The sequence below is a fragment of the Pseudopodoces humilis genome, chromosome 2, assembly GCF_049639895.1.
Source record: "Pseudopodoces humilis isolate 2021_Gansu_Grassland_sample_001 chromosome 2, ASM4963989v1, whole genome shotgun sequence".
Lineage (NCBI taxonomy): Eukaryota > Metazoa > Chordata > Aves > Passeriformes > Paridae > Pseudopodoces > Pseudopodoces humilis.
This window is the reverse complement of record NC_142201.1, coordinates 97,167,008-97,184,488: the sequence shown is the minus strand read 5'-3', so window position 1 is coordinate 97,184,488 and position 17,481 is coordinate 97,167,008. Positions and strand designations below refer to the sequence as shown.

General features: G+C 40.3%; 1 protein-coding gene across 12 annotated transcripts in view; it reads right to left on the bottom strand.

Annotated features, from left to right (window-relative positions):
* BBX (BBX high mobility group box domain containing) overlaps nucleotides 1-17,481 on the bottom strand; it is a 141,650-nt gene that overhangs the window by 60,422 nt on the left and 63,747 nt on the right. For 10 of the 12 annotated variants that reach the window (XM_014253368.2, XM_014253371.2, XM_088052218.1 and 7 more), the window contains 2 exons: nucleotides 4,938-5,108; nucleotides 3,161-3,403 (listed from right to left, as the gene is read on the bottom strand). The exons of 1 other annotated variant lie outside the window; for it this stretch is intronic. In XM_014253368.2, the coding sequence (XP_014108843.2) occupies nucleotides 3,161-3,403; nucleotides 4,938-5,099 (405 nt within the window). In that variant the 5' untranslated portion in view covers nucleotides 5,100-5,108. The remainder of the gene's footprint in view (nucleotides 1-3,160; nucleotides 3,404-4,937; nucleotides 5,109-17,481) is intronic. One more of the 12 variants, XM_088052216.1, reaches the window with a different exon arrangement.

Sequence of the window (17,481 nt, the reverse complement as noted above, 5' to 3'; positions counted from 1 at the left end):
ACACCCTCAGGTATGGTGATTCCACTACCTTCTGGGGCAGTCCACTCTAATGTCTAATCACATTTATCAGGCTGCTCCCTGCAGGAAACAATCCTGACTCTCTGGATCTTGCTGATGCAAAGACGTATTTTAAAATGAAGTGTCTTCTAGCAAGGGAATAGGGATTGAACAGTAACAATCTCACCAGATACTTTCTAAGGCAGCTGAACACTCCTAGAAGTTCTGTAAGAGTTAACAGAAGAACACTGCCCTTACTACTGAAGTGAATAAAAATGCTGGTGCATATTTATGAGCGGCCAGATTAATTTCCCTTACTGAAGAAAAATGCTAAAAAGTACAGCAACACTTCTGGTTTCTTTTTGAGTATGTATCAGCTACTGGGCTTATATCCTAGACAGTGAAACTTTCAAATTTAAGCTGATCTAGGAAGTCTGCAGGATAGAAACAGAAAGCCCACTCATAAAGGTAACCCCAGCAAAAGCAGACATCAAGCTCTGCAGGTTCATCACCAGCTCTCCAGGGCTTGTATTGTTGCTACAACTGTTGCTAGAGACCATAAACCACAAGATAAAAAATAGAGGGAGCGTGGGGCCAGTTTTTCCAAGGTAATTAAGGCATTCCAAAGTGCAGACAGGTACATAATGAAATTTTCCACAGTGCCTGAATGAACTAGAGTCCTGATGAGCCTCTCAGTGGGAGTCAAGGGACAGATGTCCAGTCTAGGAAACTTCTCATAATTCCTCCAGCAAAAAGTTTGGGCGCCTCACTATCTTTCAAAATGCTGTATCTTGTATACAGCTAGACACATGTAAATAAATATACAAGTGCCTGGACTTGCATACTGTTAAGGTAATATCACTGCTAGTAGTAAGCAGGTAAGAAATTGAAAGCTTCTCGCATGGCACATGATCTAACATAAATATTTTGGGAGCTACAGCAATGAGTAGTAAAAAAACATTCTAGAGACTGTAGAAGAGCAGGAGGGACCACTTCTGTAAGGCCCACCTGTATCTCTGAAAGAGTGGTTGGAAGCTCAGGGTATACAAGACATATTGAGGGATAGCAGATATGATAGGGTTCTCTGGGAGATGTGTGCCCTGCCAGGATGGTGGCTACAGGCCATGCAATGACAGACGGAAGTCAAAGGACACTAAAAAGCTACATTTAAGTAACAGAAGATAACTCACTGTATCTTAAATCTCAGTGAGCTTATACAGGTACTCAAATAGAAAATCATTGGTACAATGGTATTTTTATCTTCCTCCAAAGGCACTCATCTTCTTGAATTTTAAATACATTCTCTTTAGGAAAAAGGAAAGTACCAACAGGTGGTTCTCACTAAAGCTGACATTAACATCTTTTTGACAGTCTCAGCAGTAAGCCTACCTACAGGTGAACCAGTGCAACCTGCTCTAGGTGAACCTGCTTGAGAAGTGGGCTGGACAAGGCCTCCAGAGGCCCCTTCCAACCCCAACCATTCCGTGCTTCTGTGAAAAACAAGTGGTAACAATAAAACAACCGATCCACACACAGAGAATAGGCTTGTTGGTGAAGAAGGCCCAAATGTATTCAACAGCACATTATAGCTGATAATTATTGCTGTAACATACACTGTTTAAAGAACAAAAATTATACGCTATCTCTCTTCTACACATTTTTAGAACTACTTATAATGATGTAAACTACTTAGATTTATTGTTCCGCTTTGACGTTGAATATTCAATTTGTTCTTCGTGCCAAAAAAACCAAACCACTACAGGAACAATGATTTCTATAACAATATGATTAATAGTTTCAGATCTGTCACTTCATACAGAAGTTCTGCAATTATTTTCCTTCTTGATGAACAAGTTTCCTTCAGCAAGACAAAAGGCTAAAAAAACAGTCACACTGGGTTTGTTTCTTCCAAAAAATATTTCTTTATTCTCATCTTTCCTTTCTCGTCATCTGTACTGAATCTTCTAATTGCGCTTTCTCCAGACATTTAGAGAAATATCACTAATTCGTAAGCGGGAATGCAGAATGAAACTGAAATGGTTGGACAAAGCTGAGACTCAAAAGTTCCAATACTGTACCACAGATGAGCAACAACAGAGATCCTACAGACCCTGCTTAAAAAAGGACCTGCCATGCTAAACACTTTGTTTTTCCTATGGACGTTTCCATGCTCACATGAGCTACAGAACAGACAGACCTTACATCCTGTTAACAGTAGCAGACACCTTCAGATCCCAGGCAGGCATGGATAGTAGTTTTCCCAATCCTTTCACAGCTGTTTTCACTTCTCACAGTGCACTAGTGTACTCAACAAAGGAGAGAGATGTTTTTCCTACTCACTGGTGTTCCTTTATTTTTATTTAAGATTGAATTCAAAGGTTATGTGCAATGTGTATCATGCAGGTAATCACAGGGATCTGTTTCAGGGTCAGGTTATCAGCCTAAGTAATTGGCTGTCTTTCTCACTCTACCATCAATAACCACAGCCCTCTTGACAATAGCTTATCAAGAAAGCCACTTCTTCAAAAGGCTCATTTAAATTTTAAGTTGACATAAAGATACTTTGTGAAATACGGGGATAAATCTCCTTTCCTTGCTCCTGGTTAACGGACTCTGATTAGTCACTGCTCTCTGATTTGGTATTGGACTCACCAAATCTTGCTGTATCAGAAACTGGTTGATGGGGAATGCACTTCAAGAAACACCAGCAATTTAATTGATTAGCATCAAAGGTAAAAAGGGACTAAATTTCTTGACTGTGCCTTTGGTTTGGTCCACCTGTATTACAGTAGCTGGCATCACTGATATCACTAGTCAGCTGACACAAAACAGTATGTTATTGTTTACAATGGCCACTATCCTTCTGTTAATGCTTGTTCTGCAGAAATTATCAGGCGATACAATCACGAAGTGCATATATTTACAGCAACGACTACCGGAGCCAGGTTAGTTTGTGTACACAGACCAATTGCTTTCCATTCTGGTCCAAAGGATCAAGTGAATTAAAGCGAGAACAGCAGCTGCTCTGAGCACCATAATCCCATGGTGAAGCTGAGGAACGGAGGGAAGAGAAAGATCCCACAGAAAACATTTAATACACCGAGAAAAAGAAGACAAATATGTAATGAATTCCCTTTACATCCACCATTCAGACAGAACATACCTCCTTGGCCATGTCAGTGTATTTCTGTTTTTCTTTTGGATCTAGAACAGACCACCAATCTGCCAAGATCTTGGTTGCGCCACGATTATCGAGGCGAGGGTGCTCTTTCCGCACAAGAGAGCGGTGTCGTTTGCAGAACAAGAGAAACGCATTCATTGGCCGGCGAGCTCGTTGCTCTGAGGACTCATCATCTTCAGTCTCATCAGCATCCTGCTCTAAACCATCAGGGCCAAGGAGCGGCACCTGGCGGAACCGAAAGGGAAGGGGTGTAAGCTCAGTTATCCGCGTTTCGCACAAAGACTGAGACCGTGTGCGCTGCGTGGGAGTGAGGGAGAGGCACATGGATGCACAAAGCTGTCTCCAAAGGCCATCCATTCCATCCAGACAGCGCAGAGTTCTACATCAAACCTCCTCACCTGATGGTCCAATGTTCATTCATGCTCTCTGCAAGACTTAACACCGACTTCCAAGTGGAACAATTTCTAAGCTGAGGACCATTCTTTAGTAACAGTCCTAAAGGGGCAGGAGGAACAAGATCTTTCCTGCCCTCCTTCTGACGACCTAGAAATCATCTTAGTGGGATGAGGCAGCCAGAGCTACCTGGGAGTTTGATTATTCATGTCTGCAACTACACAGCAAACAAGGAGCAACAGTTTGTTAGTTTGTCAGTTGTTTCCCCACCTCCTGCTGTTCGCTGCTCAGCCTGTGAGCAGCACAGCAGAGCAGCCACCACAAAGCTGCCCAGCAGAGGCAAGAGGGCAAATCTCAACAGAATACACTGCCAAAATCTGCTCTCTCCACTTACAGGCCAGCGTATCTTTCCAACAAGGGACAAGCCACAGAACTTACTGCATGAGACAGAAAACCACCTCCTACTAACTGCGACGCTGCTATTTTATACCATGTTGTGAAAAGACCTGTAAGGTCAACAGAAAGCACCATCAGAGAATCAGGCTCTTGCTTATCCTTGTCAAGGTCATCCTCTCTGTGTATGGATCAAGGCAGTCTCCTCAGCACTGACCTTTCCATTCCTGCCTTAGGAAGGCACCAAGGAGATACAAATATGAACGCTAGCCACATGATGGAATCATCACATCTGCATAAACAGTTCCCACTTCTTGATAGAGAGAATGAGTCTAACTGGAAAAGTGTGAGGTGCCACATGGCATGAAAAAAGGGTAAGGTCAGCATCATTGAACAGCACCAAAATACCAAGTATCAAACCAGAGACAGATTATTTCTGCTGTGCACTCAGTTCTGTGGAGGATACACTGAATTTCACATGAAAAGATAGTAAAAATTGTAGACAGCTTTTTCCTTCTTTTTCCTTTTTAATTTTTGTAGGTTTTTAATCCTTAAAAAAGAAGAATGAAACTTTTAGTTTGGTATGCCCTTCAGAGCCACTAGAAAAAGATACCAAGCACAAGCCAACCTCATGTCTAAAATAAACAATTAAGAAAAAAAGCACATCAAAAACTCACTTTGAGCAGTCAAGACTAGGATGTGCAACACATTATTAAAACAAAACAGATAAAACTACTCCAGTCTAGTATTTTGTCCATCTAAAATTTGTCCACTATTTTCAAGGCATGGTTAACAATTCACTTTCTTGTGTCACTACCTGCTTTTACAGCCTTACAGGCACCGCATGGCATCACTTCTTATTGGCTGTGTTTCTTCACAAAAAAGAACAAGACAACACCAAATAAAAAACACAGCTATGGAGAATCTGATCCACCATTAACCATCTTGGGTCAAAGCATCTAATTAAATCTACCTTATCAATATCTTCCTCTTCTTCTTCCTCTTCTTCCTCTTCAGAGAAGTCAAGGAGTTTCTTGGCAAGCAGGGGATGCCACTGAAGACACTTCCTTTTTGGTCGCTTCCCAGTTCCTTCACCTTCTGTTGAGTGATCCTTATTCCTACTACTGCCTTTCATTACTGTGACCTGTCATGCAAAAATATTGACAAATTCACAACAAACCCTTAGGCATAAATGACCATCAACCCAGTGACAAATATATGAGGCACCAGTGCAAGACTCTCAGAAATTTCTGGCAAGATATTAGATAGAGATTTATTCCAATTATCAATGTAACCAGGGATGTACTTCATGCAATCTTAACACTTCCATGTAATGCCTAGAGTTACTAGCAATACAATTTAAAACTATGAAGTAAGGATGCCACCTAGTCCAGCTCTCAAATGTGTATCTGTCTCAAGGATGGCAGAGAAGTCCTTCACTAGCCAAGTGAGTGAGAGACTCCACAGCTCTCTCACACCTATATCCCCTGCAGCTTTTCGTATTTTGCCACTGCAAATGTCAATGTCAGGACATTCCTCTTTCTCACAGTGGATCACATCACCAGCCACTCGTGTTAATCATGCACTTACATACACCAATGTTGATACAGACCCCCATGATACTATGAGCTAGGATTTGTCCAGTGCCATTAAAAGGTGCAACAGGGAAATCTGAATCCCAAAGAGAAGTGAATTTCAATACACAAATTTGAAGCAAACAACCAGAGATAGTTATGCTGACTTTTCCAAAGTACTGCACAGGAAACATAAACCTTGTGCTGAGCCAAGTGTATGCAGAAGACAAATCATATTCAGTTGTGTATGTGTCCTTATCTAAAAAATACCTCAGAACTATCTCTTAGTAAAAATACATGCTTAACACATCCAAAGTATCAGTTTAAGGGCTGACTTAAGAGATGTGCTACTCAACTAAGAGACAAATGAATACATATATATAAACAAATAAAACCAGCACATCACATCCAAGTACTGAAGTGCACAGCAAGCAAGTGCTGCTGGCACACAGTCTGGTCCCTTGTAGCCTTCTGTTAGCATAGTGTAATATCAGCGGCAATCCTGACAGGAGCATGGCTAGCTTTCCAAGAAAACAACACAAACATCAAAACAAACTGAACTTAAAGAGTGGTTAGCCAGCTACATCTTTATAAAGCCAGTAAATCTGATGAAGTCTCACAGGAGTTTCTCACCAGCAGGATAAAGCAGCTGCACCAAGCCCTGGTCCCATAGGCAAAGCCAGAAGAAGCTGTGCTGCTGACTCTCAGGAAAAGGGCATGGAAAGAGTCAAGCCTTGTAACTGCAAGGCCACAGTGCATTTTAGGATGCTGCTTTCTGTAAGATGCCCAGTGCAACACTAACGTTTCAGCCTATAGTGGCACAAGAGAAAACTGCCACACTTGCACATAGACCAGCTGCCCCAGCCACTCCACCACCTCTGGGGCAAATGCCCCACAAGAACCATCTTGCACAGTTCCAGCCACACTCCTACATTTAGTGCACACTATTTCTGTTTTGGATTATCTCTTCCAGGTGCTTCTTGTTCGTTAACTCACTGGCATTTTGGCAATGTGCCTTTGTTAGCACCAGAAACATGCACGAGCATTCCCCTGCAGACCTTAACAGTGAAGAAAGCTGAAGGACCTTCAGACACTGCTTGCTGGAGGAACAACTGAAGCCCGAAGGAAGTATGTTCAGGAATTTTAACCTACATTTTAAAATGGCATTTTCCTGGATGTATATTGAAGTTTGTTAGATCCTCCTCACTTGTCAGCAGTACCTGCCCCCTCTACTAATTAAGGAAACTCTGTAACTTTGTAGTAACTTCATCCCATTAAGTGACATACTTTGCTAACCACATAATGCCACTTCTACCTGGAAAACATTTATACTTTGATCTCGTATCACCTGCTCCTCTGTTCATTTTCTGTAATCAACTCTTGCAGGGAGTTGGAACACCACATAACCATGCACCATTTCACCTAAATTTTCGTCCATGACTTGCAAAGCAGATCCAAATACACAAACCACTTTGGCTTAAAAAAAAAGCATTAAAGGGTGGAAAATTAAGCCACTATCCAGTGTCACAAAATCTATGTTTGAAATTGCTTTTATCCCACTATGATCTCTGCCATGTACCACTCTGCACTGTCCTCTCCATCTGTCTCTCTTCCTAAAGTGCTGAACCACCATTTGCTTTTGTTTGGGGTATTTTCAGACACAAATCAACAAAGCTGAGTTAATGTTCAAGCAGGAACTTCAGCTCCTGTGGGCAGCAGAGATTCGTTCAGATTGCTAAATGATACAGATCTGCCTATTACTGCAGTCAATAAAGCATGTGGCCTATTTCTGAGCAGGATAAATACGCTACAAGTACAATGGGGAGAGCTACTCCAGCCCTCAACACTCACTCGTGTACATGAGCTAATCATATGGCTTCTGTCTACAATCAGTCTAAGTATGATGAGTACTACTAGTAGCCTTCTACCTTGTTAGTGTGAAACTAAATTACCATTTCAGAAGTGCTCCATGATCCTCCTTTACAAAGCTCAGCTGAAGTCTCAGGGCTATTTCAGCAACAGCACTGTCTTTAGAGCTGGCACCTCTACCTGCTGCCCTTAAAAAGATGAGCAAGGGAAGACTTCACAGGACTTAGGTGTATTTTACACATGTTCTCAATCACCCCTGAGGCACTGCCTATGCACTATGCCGAGTTTGGCAAGGCAGCCCAGAGCCAGGCACCAGTCACCTTGCAAATCCCAAAGGGGCTCTCAGTACCTTATACCTCATCACCATAGCTGGGCTCACAAATAATTTTTCTTTTCCATGCATGAAGGCTAGGTATTAAACACTCACCACTAAAATAAATTAATCAAAGCTCATCACACATTAGTGCTAAAGTAAAGATGAACACTCAGCTTCAGGAATTCAAGGGATTGTTCATTAGGTTGTTTTATTAAATTGTGAACCATTTTACAACACAGAGTAAGTTGATCCTGGATGTCATACAAGCACCATTTACCACAGAAACATACTCATTCTTTGCTTCTGCTTCAGAGCAAATCTCTGCAATGGTCAACAACAAAAACCCTCCTGATTTTGACCCCACTGATGGAAGGACTGAGGCCACAGACAGACTTCAAACTTTATGTTTACATTATGGCCTGAAAGTCCCTCACTTCTTAAGTACGTCAAGCTATGTACTCTACCCTCTATGCCTGCTCTTCTTTCCTCTACAATAGGGGGTAATCCAGAACACAAACATGTAAAACTATTTTCTTCACCTTAAGGGTGGGTCATATCCTATTTTTTTTACATACTTTTGTGTTTCCAAATCTTCTTTCCCCATTTTTATTCAGGTCCCTGTAAGTTTTGACCTACATTTCAGAAACTTTTTTTGGTGTGCACTTTTTGCTGATGCCCCTCAGTCAAATATAGGATTGGCATAATAAAAGATGTTCTAATTCTTTATTACATTACATATGACTTTTCCTGTTAAAAATGGATGCCAACATAGTATGGTAAACTTGTTTTCCACAGGATTGCTTCATCTTTTATTTTTCTATGTCCTCATTTTATGGGCATTTGTGTCTTAATTGTTGATACATTCACATACATAATTATGAGAGAAACCCATAAAAAAACCCAGGCAAATGCAAAATACAGCTAACATGGATATGGACATTTTCCTTCTGGCAAGATGTAGCAGAATACATGTATGATTATGATTAAACAATAGTGAAAGTTTTACTGGCATTATTTACTTCTTGAATGGCAAAACATCAATGGAATCCAGTTACCTGACTCTTCAGATTCTATTTATTTATCTGATTTTTTTTTCCCCTTGACACATTGTCAATAGCATGTTAGCTGCTTGTTTCACATGAGAGACTGGAAGCTGGCAGACAGAAGCAAGCAAAAATACCATCTGTTTCTCGTTCAGGGATCCCCAAGCACTGGCAAGTATCTCTACCAGCATGCTTCTAAAGGAAGAACTGGACTTGGACCCTAGAAGGACTGAAGCACACATTTAAGCTGGGCAATTACAAAGTTCCATAGAAAGTCACAGAAAAAGCCATATGCAATCTATGAGAGATGTGGGCTTGAAAGTAGAGAAGATACACAACACCTGAAGTGCAAAGTCTGCAATAACTGGAATTTATGAACCAGAACACTAAACAAAAAGCAATTTCTTCTACAGATGTAAGTACAAATATCATGTATCTTTTAAGGCAGATGTAATGGCTTTTACAAGTTTGCAAGAGTAGAAATTATTAAAACCAGGCAACAAGATTTTACAAGTTACTTCTCAGCTTAAGGATGACAAAAATGAAGTGACAACCACTAGGGAGAAAGTAGGAATATTTCGACAAGACAAAGGTATGGACAGATTTCCTTAAAATAAGCCGCATATGCTTTATAATGTCACTAGAGGATATCTGTCAAGGCTGACATTCATGATCCATTGACAGCAAGATACCTTCAGGGTGACATTCTACACCTACTTTCAGTGCATATACAGATCAAACACTACAGAAATATTACATCAGTACAAAAAATTTAAGAATTTTCTTGTGTGTGTGTGTGCTGGCTGTCCTTCTGGTCCTAGAAACATTAATCAAAGAATCTTCTTGGATGTCTTATAAATATGTATAGCTAATAGAGGTTCAGAGGAAAAAAAAATGTCCTTAAGAAAAGAGGTAGATGGAGGGCAAGCAGGGGAGAAGATGTTGTTTAGCTTTTTACTGCCTATGTTTCTATTTCAAATACATAACCATTTAGAAGTCATTGCTTTTTAAGTGCTCATTAACAACAAGCATTTGATTACATTTGGTAATGTTAAGTTTTGTTTTTTTGCTTTCTTCCTCTGTTATTTATAAAACAGGTGACCAACTTCTGAAGTGCTAATTTTGGGACTATTTCATGCCAGTGTTGATCTGCCATTATTATTATTTTATTACATTATTTAATCTTCTACTATTCTTATTATCATTATGATGCTAAATAAGCTACACTCAATGAACTACATCCATGAACACCAAAATCCTTATAAAGGTCTTCAAAAGCAGCCAAATACTCTAAGGCATATGTTGTAAGACTGGTTAGAAAGAAATGCAAGACCTGCAAAAGCAGAACCCTGTAGATATGGATTGTGACTATGGTGTACTCCCTGTTGGAAGATTCTCCATAGAACAACATCTGAGCTTCAGCAACTGTCATTTCCATGCGGACAGTGGAAATGAATTTCAGATTTCCTGTTCCCTTAAAAAAAACATCCCACCTTTCCTGGAGCCCAGCTGGGCCCTTGGTTGACTCAGTGAAGATTACTGGTACAAAGGAGCAAAGGCAGAGTTTCAAGTGGATTTTTCACACTTTCTGCTCTGTTTTACACTATCTGAGTTCTCTACTACATGATAAAAACAAATGCTAATAAGAAAAGAGAGGACTGAACTATGACACTAATAGCTTGTTGTTTTGGGGACTACTGAGTCAGTGATTTGAGCTGTTTCAATAAAGAAACAGGAGACTGAGAAATGAGTTCATGTTCTCAGCAGTCTAGTGGGCTGAAGAGGTATTTGAATTTTCACATGAAAGCAAAAGGAGACTGCTGGCTATAAAATACACCTACACAAATACAAAAAGTGTTTTTTTTAATAAAAAAAGTAAGTTTCTTTTAGCTCTGAAATAACTGAACCAGAATATTTCTATAATGTAAGACAAAAACTAGTTGGCACTAATTGCTGACCAGTCAGTGAATATACTCTTTATTGCTTCACAGCAGAAAGCCATTAATGAGCTTTCTAATTTTCAGAGATGTGATGGTTTAATGGGGGACATGCTGAGACTCAATGGGGTCCTGTTTGCCAGCGGAGGTTTGGGAGAGACTGTCACCACATGAAACACTTAGCTACACAGCTACAAGTGTTAGTTAATTTTTAATGACACACTCTTCCATCTTCAGAAATTATTTTAAACTGTTTCTTATTCTCAAACTCAAGATAGCAGTTGCTTGCTTTCTTTGTTCTCTAATACATAAAATTAAACCCCAAGATCATTAAAAAAATGTCAACAGCACTTTTTAAAAATTTGGGTTTTTAAGTGTCCCTTTCATACCTGCTGAAGGGGAAGAGAAGCAAGGTACAACACAAGTCAATAGAGTTTAAACTTCAACTTCTACTCTTTCTCTTTTCATTCAGACATGCAAAATAAGAAATATTTTCTTTGGCATTTTTTAATGCAAAGAAATCAACCAAGCTTTGTCTAGTATGAAAAAAACTATGTTGAATCACTGTAGCACCTTTTGCTTCTGTGAAGTGGCTCAGCAGTGCAGATGAAGGGAAAGAATTGATGGAAGAGTTTGCCTTGCAGAAAAAGGTCTGGGCCTGCAAGTCAGTAACGTATCTACTCAAACAGAAGCATATTAACAGGAGCCTAGAGTCACTTAGGTAAAAGCATTTGTCTGAAGACTCAGGTCTTAAGACTTTTTGGTGTCTTGAATTTAAATTAAAGTAGGACATTTGTGTTTTAGATTTCAGTAACTGAAGTAGAAACACAAAAACCAGAAACCCACTAAGTCACAGACTACAGCTATACTTACTTCAACAAGCAACACTCCAGTGACACACTCTGCTAGCCAATATTTCTGGGTCATAAAGTGCAGAAGATAAGCATTTCTTACGGTGATATCCACCTTTCTGGACACCAGATGCTAACCACCCTGCATACCAAAAGATCACCAGCAGATCTGCCTACAGCCCTGTGCATCAGCTGGAATAATGCACCTGGATTATTTAGCCTAGCAACTTCCTTTGCCTGGAGCTCCTGGAGGGCAGGCAGGGAGGGGGGTTCTCTCACTGCATGCTCTGTGCAGTGCTAATGCAAAGGAACCACAAACTGGGGAGCAGGGCAAGGCCTCCTGCACATGTAGGTGAGGTCACTCACCCAGGGGAGGGACCTACTGGGACACCTGCACTACCAAACCTGGCTCTCCTCCTAGGTGGAAATGTAACCCACATAGCCTGAAAATTCTGGCAGTCCTTTTTCTCCAAAGCAGCATTTAGTTTTGTTTCTACATTTGCTACCACAACAGGAGAGAGCGCCCCAAGAAACCTGGGAAGGTGAGCAAAATAACTGCCTGAAATTCAAAATACAGAGGCAGCAGAGCCCAACCTACTTTGCGATATTTCCTCCCACAGAGGGGAGATAATAACAACAACCGCTTCAAAGCCCTCTACTGACACCAGAGTAATTTATCAGCAGAGCACTTTTCCTCCAGGAACACAGAATAGACTATAAAATGGAACCACCTCTCAGACAGGAGATGAGTGCTTGTCTGCAGAGCATCAAAGTCCATAGCAACAGCACAATGCAAAAAAAACAGTGACTTTCAGCAAGTTAGAGCTGAGAAAGCACACTACGAAAAATTTGCTTTGTATCCCTGTGTGGGCAGGACTACCTGAGCCTGCATGGGGAGCAGCTTTTCCAAAGACTGCTGTCATTCCTGCATTTGCCATTATTTCAATGTTGCAAAATGAAAGTATCTGTGATTTGTCAAATGGATCACCAGGAGTTCTAGTTCTCTAGCTTTTGCAAGTCACTAAATGCTTAATCTTAGCATACAGAATTTTTAGAGCCAGTGAGCTTACAGGTAAGATGGCCACAGGAAAAACTTAATGAATTTCAGTGCATGAACATTCTCATTCCCAGGAGGGCATCTGCAGTTCAGCCACAGCTTCCTTGCTGAAGGGCCTATCAGGTAAGAAATCAAAGTTAAAAAGTTTTATGTGAACAAGAATGACGGCCTGGAGTTCTGCTCACAGCCTTCAGAGGGTGAGACACTATGAATGAAAGAAAAAAAAACTAAAAAATGTTCTAGACTTGCCACTCCCAAAACTCTGTTTTTATCTGTGATTAACAGGCATACAAATTGCTGTAGGGTGCAGTCATGGCAGAAACACAGCCAAGTGCTTTTGTGCAGCGCAGAGCGGCACAAAGAAGAGACGTTCCTGCAGCAGACATCGCAGGGGGAGCACAGCTGAATGGTAAAATTGTTCAACTCTCTGTTTCACCTCTTGTTGATTGTGTCCCAGTGTCTTCTGCAAATCCAGGACAGTGCAGCTGTGTCCATCACTACTGTAACCCATTCTAAAGTTTACCATGTGCGTAACAGAGCTTTCATAATAAAATTCACTCATAATTACCACCAGTGTCAGGGGAACCATATACAGCTGTATGAGCAAATGAAAGAATTACTCCCTTAATACATATTTAATAGGCCATAAAATATTCCTGCACAACCCCATATTATACTTTCTTTGCTTCTGCTGTCTTCAATTCAAGTGCAATAGGCTAAGGCAGTTATCTACACATTCCCTTGTACAGCTACTACCCACTGCTCTTATGGAAGAAGAATCAAATTAATGGCTACAGAAAGTATTTACTCAGCTTTGTGCATCTTCAATATAAAGCCCATAAATCATGGTAATGTAAGTCTTATGTATTTCAGAAACAACCATAAAAAGGCTACACAAGAATTTCAAATAAAAGGGGCTTGTGCCATGTTCAGAACAGAAATACTGCAAGACTGAGTTGCTAATAAATTCTGGGCTACTAAAATATTTTCTTCACAATCAAATTTTCACAATCACCTTCCACCCTCTTCCCCTACCAAGAGGGGCAAGTGTGTAAAGCCAAAAATGAGAAGTGAACCCCTGTGAGTTTGTTTCCTGTATGAACCCCTTCCTAACAAACTCTGAGTTAATTTCCAAGCTATTGACCATATTGAAGCAACAACACCTTGCCAAAATACATTGCATCTCATATTAGGCATAACCCAAGTAGGTAAACAGAATGCCAAGGAGGAAAATAATTTTGCTAGAACAAATGGCTACAAATCTTTCCCAAACAACAAGAGGAAATGGCCTCAGGTTTAGATTGGATATAAAGAAAAATTTACCCACCAGAGGGGTTGTCAAGCACTGGAACAGGCTGCTCAGGGATCTGGTTAAGTCACCATCCCAGGAGATCTTTTAAAAGACATGTAGATGTGGCACTTAAGAACATGGCTTAGTGGTGGACTTCAATGATCTTCAAGATTTTTTCCTATCTAAACAATCCTGTGATTCCATTAAAAGTAAGTGGAAACCAAACTAATTTGCACACATTTATCAGTTATATTTGTATTTAGCATCTTGCTAAAGGCAGCATTTTAAGACTCATGAATGAGCTTTTAATTCAGACTAGATTCCTTAATGCAGTGGTTTAGTCTGATCACAGAAAGAGATACTAAAGCTAAAGGAATTTTAGCTCTGGTTTTGGAAGTATCACTGTGTCTCAAAACTATGCAGATCCACATAAAAACCTTTTGGGCCCATGAACATTTGTAATGATTTTGAAAGAAGATGTATTATTTTAATACACAATTTTCAAGTGCCATCTAGTGGTTATTATGTTTTTTATTTCAATTTGGAATTTAATAAGAAACTTTTCCATATCTTTAAAATTTTTATGAAGTTCATTATTTTTATCACTTCCTGCTATTTTATGATGTGATTCTTCACCATGTAATGGTAAATAAGATGCTTGAATTAAGCCTAAGTTTGAGCATTCTGATAAACTGAATTTGGGCCAGAATACAGCTGATTTCAGAACTAAAGAAATAGGTATTTGAAGGTATCCCCCTTGAAAGAAAAAGGGGGGAAAAAACCCCCAACTGTATCCATCTTATCCATGGAAACAAGGCACAAATGTCAGTTCATTATATATTTTTCAGTACAGCTTAATGACTCCTTATCATGAGAAAATTTTGACTTACTAGAAGTTTGTAAATAACTAGGGTGTTAACTAAACGCACAAGAAAATCCTGGAACAAAAAGCGTTTTCTAAACATTTCTCACACTGGATAAAGCAAAAAATCCACAGTGCCATATCAAAAGGTTTCTGTTTTATACTCAACCCAACCTGTGATATTACACAGGCCCAAAACTTAAAATACACAGCAAAATCTGGCCACTTTACATATTAGTCTCATAATGGGAACAATTACTTCATGTCTTCTGTGTCCCATCTCAAATATTCTCTTATTCTACAAGTGTTAAGAACTGGGCTCACCACGTACCTCAAAAAATGGCTAAACATGCACATGCAGTAGTGTGCCCAAGACAGCATCAGACCTGCAGTGTGTACCATGCAGACAATTTGTGTGAAACATGCAGAGCTTATCAAATCCTGAACTTATGATGTATGGAAAGCCGTGTTACATGCTTCCATTCCACCTGGAAATTTATGGAAGATAGTGTCAGGCAGCCAACCAGTCAAGGAAAGTACCTGGGCTTCTTCAAAATAAACCTCTGACAGCCTTATAGTAAGATGGTTCTGTTTCTATAATATACTTTTTCAGAGCTACAGTAACATACAAATTTTGTGCCTACCTATGGCTATAGAAAAAGTATTAGAACTCAGAGTCTGAGATAGAGCCAAAGGTAAAAACCTACCAATACCAAACATCATCTTTGTTATTATTCTACTGAAAGACTTGTTAGCTGTGTCAGAAACAAATTCTCTGGGGGGAAAAAAAACCTCCAAACCTTAGATCTTATTAATTCTTTCTTGAATTCAAAGCACTTCAGTAAAAGGTGGGAACATTGCTATCTTCCTAACTTTGGCAGTTTATGAAGAGTCTAGCACAGAGGAAAAAATCTTAAGACAAAAGGTCAGAAACAGATTCACGGTCCAACTGGGACTTTCAACTCTGATCCCAGTCCCTTCTCCCTTCTGCCATCTCTCCCTTCCAGAAAATGAAGAAACCGAGAAGAAAATTTCCACATTCAGCAGTCTTTCTGTGTGCTTGTTCCATGGGTAATCACAGAGACATTACACATGCCCAGCAAGGCGCACTTTGGATGCGGCCCCGGGTGGGCGTCTTGGAGCTGAGAAGATGCAAAGGGAGCGACAGGCAGCTCGTCCTCCTTGCAGGGCCACACTGCTGCCCCTGCACCCCACAGCCCCTGCTCAGCCCCTGGGAAGCAGCACAGCCTTGTTGAGCCAGTGGCATCATCCCTCCACGGCACCGAGAGCAAGGAGCTCGCTGGACAACCCCATCTGCTGGTGTGACCCAGCGCTCCAATGGACAGCCCGGGAGCACCTCGGGATCCGAGCCCTGTCGCCCACCCCTCATGCATACAGCCCCTTCCACACACCGCCAAACCTGCCTGATCTGACTGCATCTGACATCCTTGGCGTAATAATCCACCTACAGGTCCTGGAAAACTTATGGGATAGTGCAACTACCCCGGGCAACTGGATGCTAAGCAACAGAAAGATCTGGAGATGCAGGAAGTCACAAAGTTGCCCCTGAATACAAGAACAGGGCATACGTACACAATGCCTGAAAGAGTAAAAAAAAAATTACATAACACACAGATAAAGGGAAAGGAATAAACAATGTTACTTAAAAAGCCCTCAGAAGGTAGAATGCTGTCTTATTCCATGCATAACCTCAATAAAGCAGCCTCAGCTATTTAGCATATTAAACTCACCTTTAGACACCTATCAAAATAATAAAAATAATTTAAAGTTCCATAGTTCCATTATCCCATTGCCTGAATTGTTCTACTTGGCTAATTCAATTAATCCATTAAAAAGGCATGGAAATTTTGGCCTATATTGTTTCAAGTTCTTTCTAGGATGAGAAAATTTTGTGTATTCCCTCCAGTATGTCCCCCCTAAGAGCCCATGCATTAAAATGATATGAGCCAAGTTAGCAAAGCAGTTCCCCCAGGACACAACCCACCATCAGTACGTCTACTGCTCTTTCTGCAAGTGAAATTTGAGCTAAAACTCTGCATGGACATTTACAGTACTTCACCTGATGGAAAAGGTCTAAAGATCAAACCCACACAGCTTATAAAATTCTAAAAAGAAGTAGCTTTACTTTCATAGCACAATTTTTAAAATTATTTTTAAAATTGCTTTAATTGAGAGCTACATATATACCAGTATGAGCTAGAAAGCCCCGTATAATGGAAAAAAATGTGTAAGTGTGTAACTGAGTAGGCCCATATTTCATTGATGGGAATTCACTGTAGCATTATGGTCACATTCTCCTGAAGCTCTGTGGACATTGAGTATGAATGATTTCAAATTCCTGGAAGAAAACAAGCTACCAAGAAAACGTGTTCTTTGTCAGGGAGATAGCTTGATGCTAGAAGACATTTCAGAGTTTTTCCCTAACAATCTCTCTCAAATAAGCTTTGAACTAAACCATCAAAAGTAAGCAGGGCTGTAGACAATGCTCCCATTCTCAAGCCATATGCATGCTCATATGCAAAAATGCATCACCACCTCGAGTTCTGCTGAACATAACAGTCTCTTTTAAGGAGAAAGAGACTTGGCTTATTTTTAATTCATAGAAAGACAATCACAGGATTCAACAACGTCCACTTCAAACGATCTAAAGCCAGAAATGTGACATGAGCTGCATGTGAAAGATTTAGGGAAAAAAT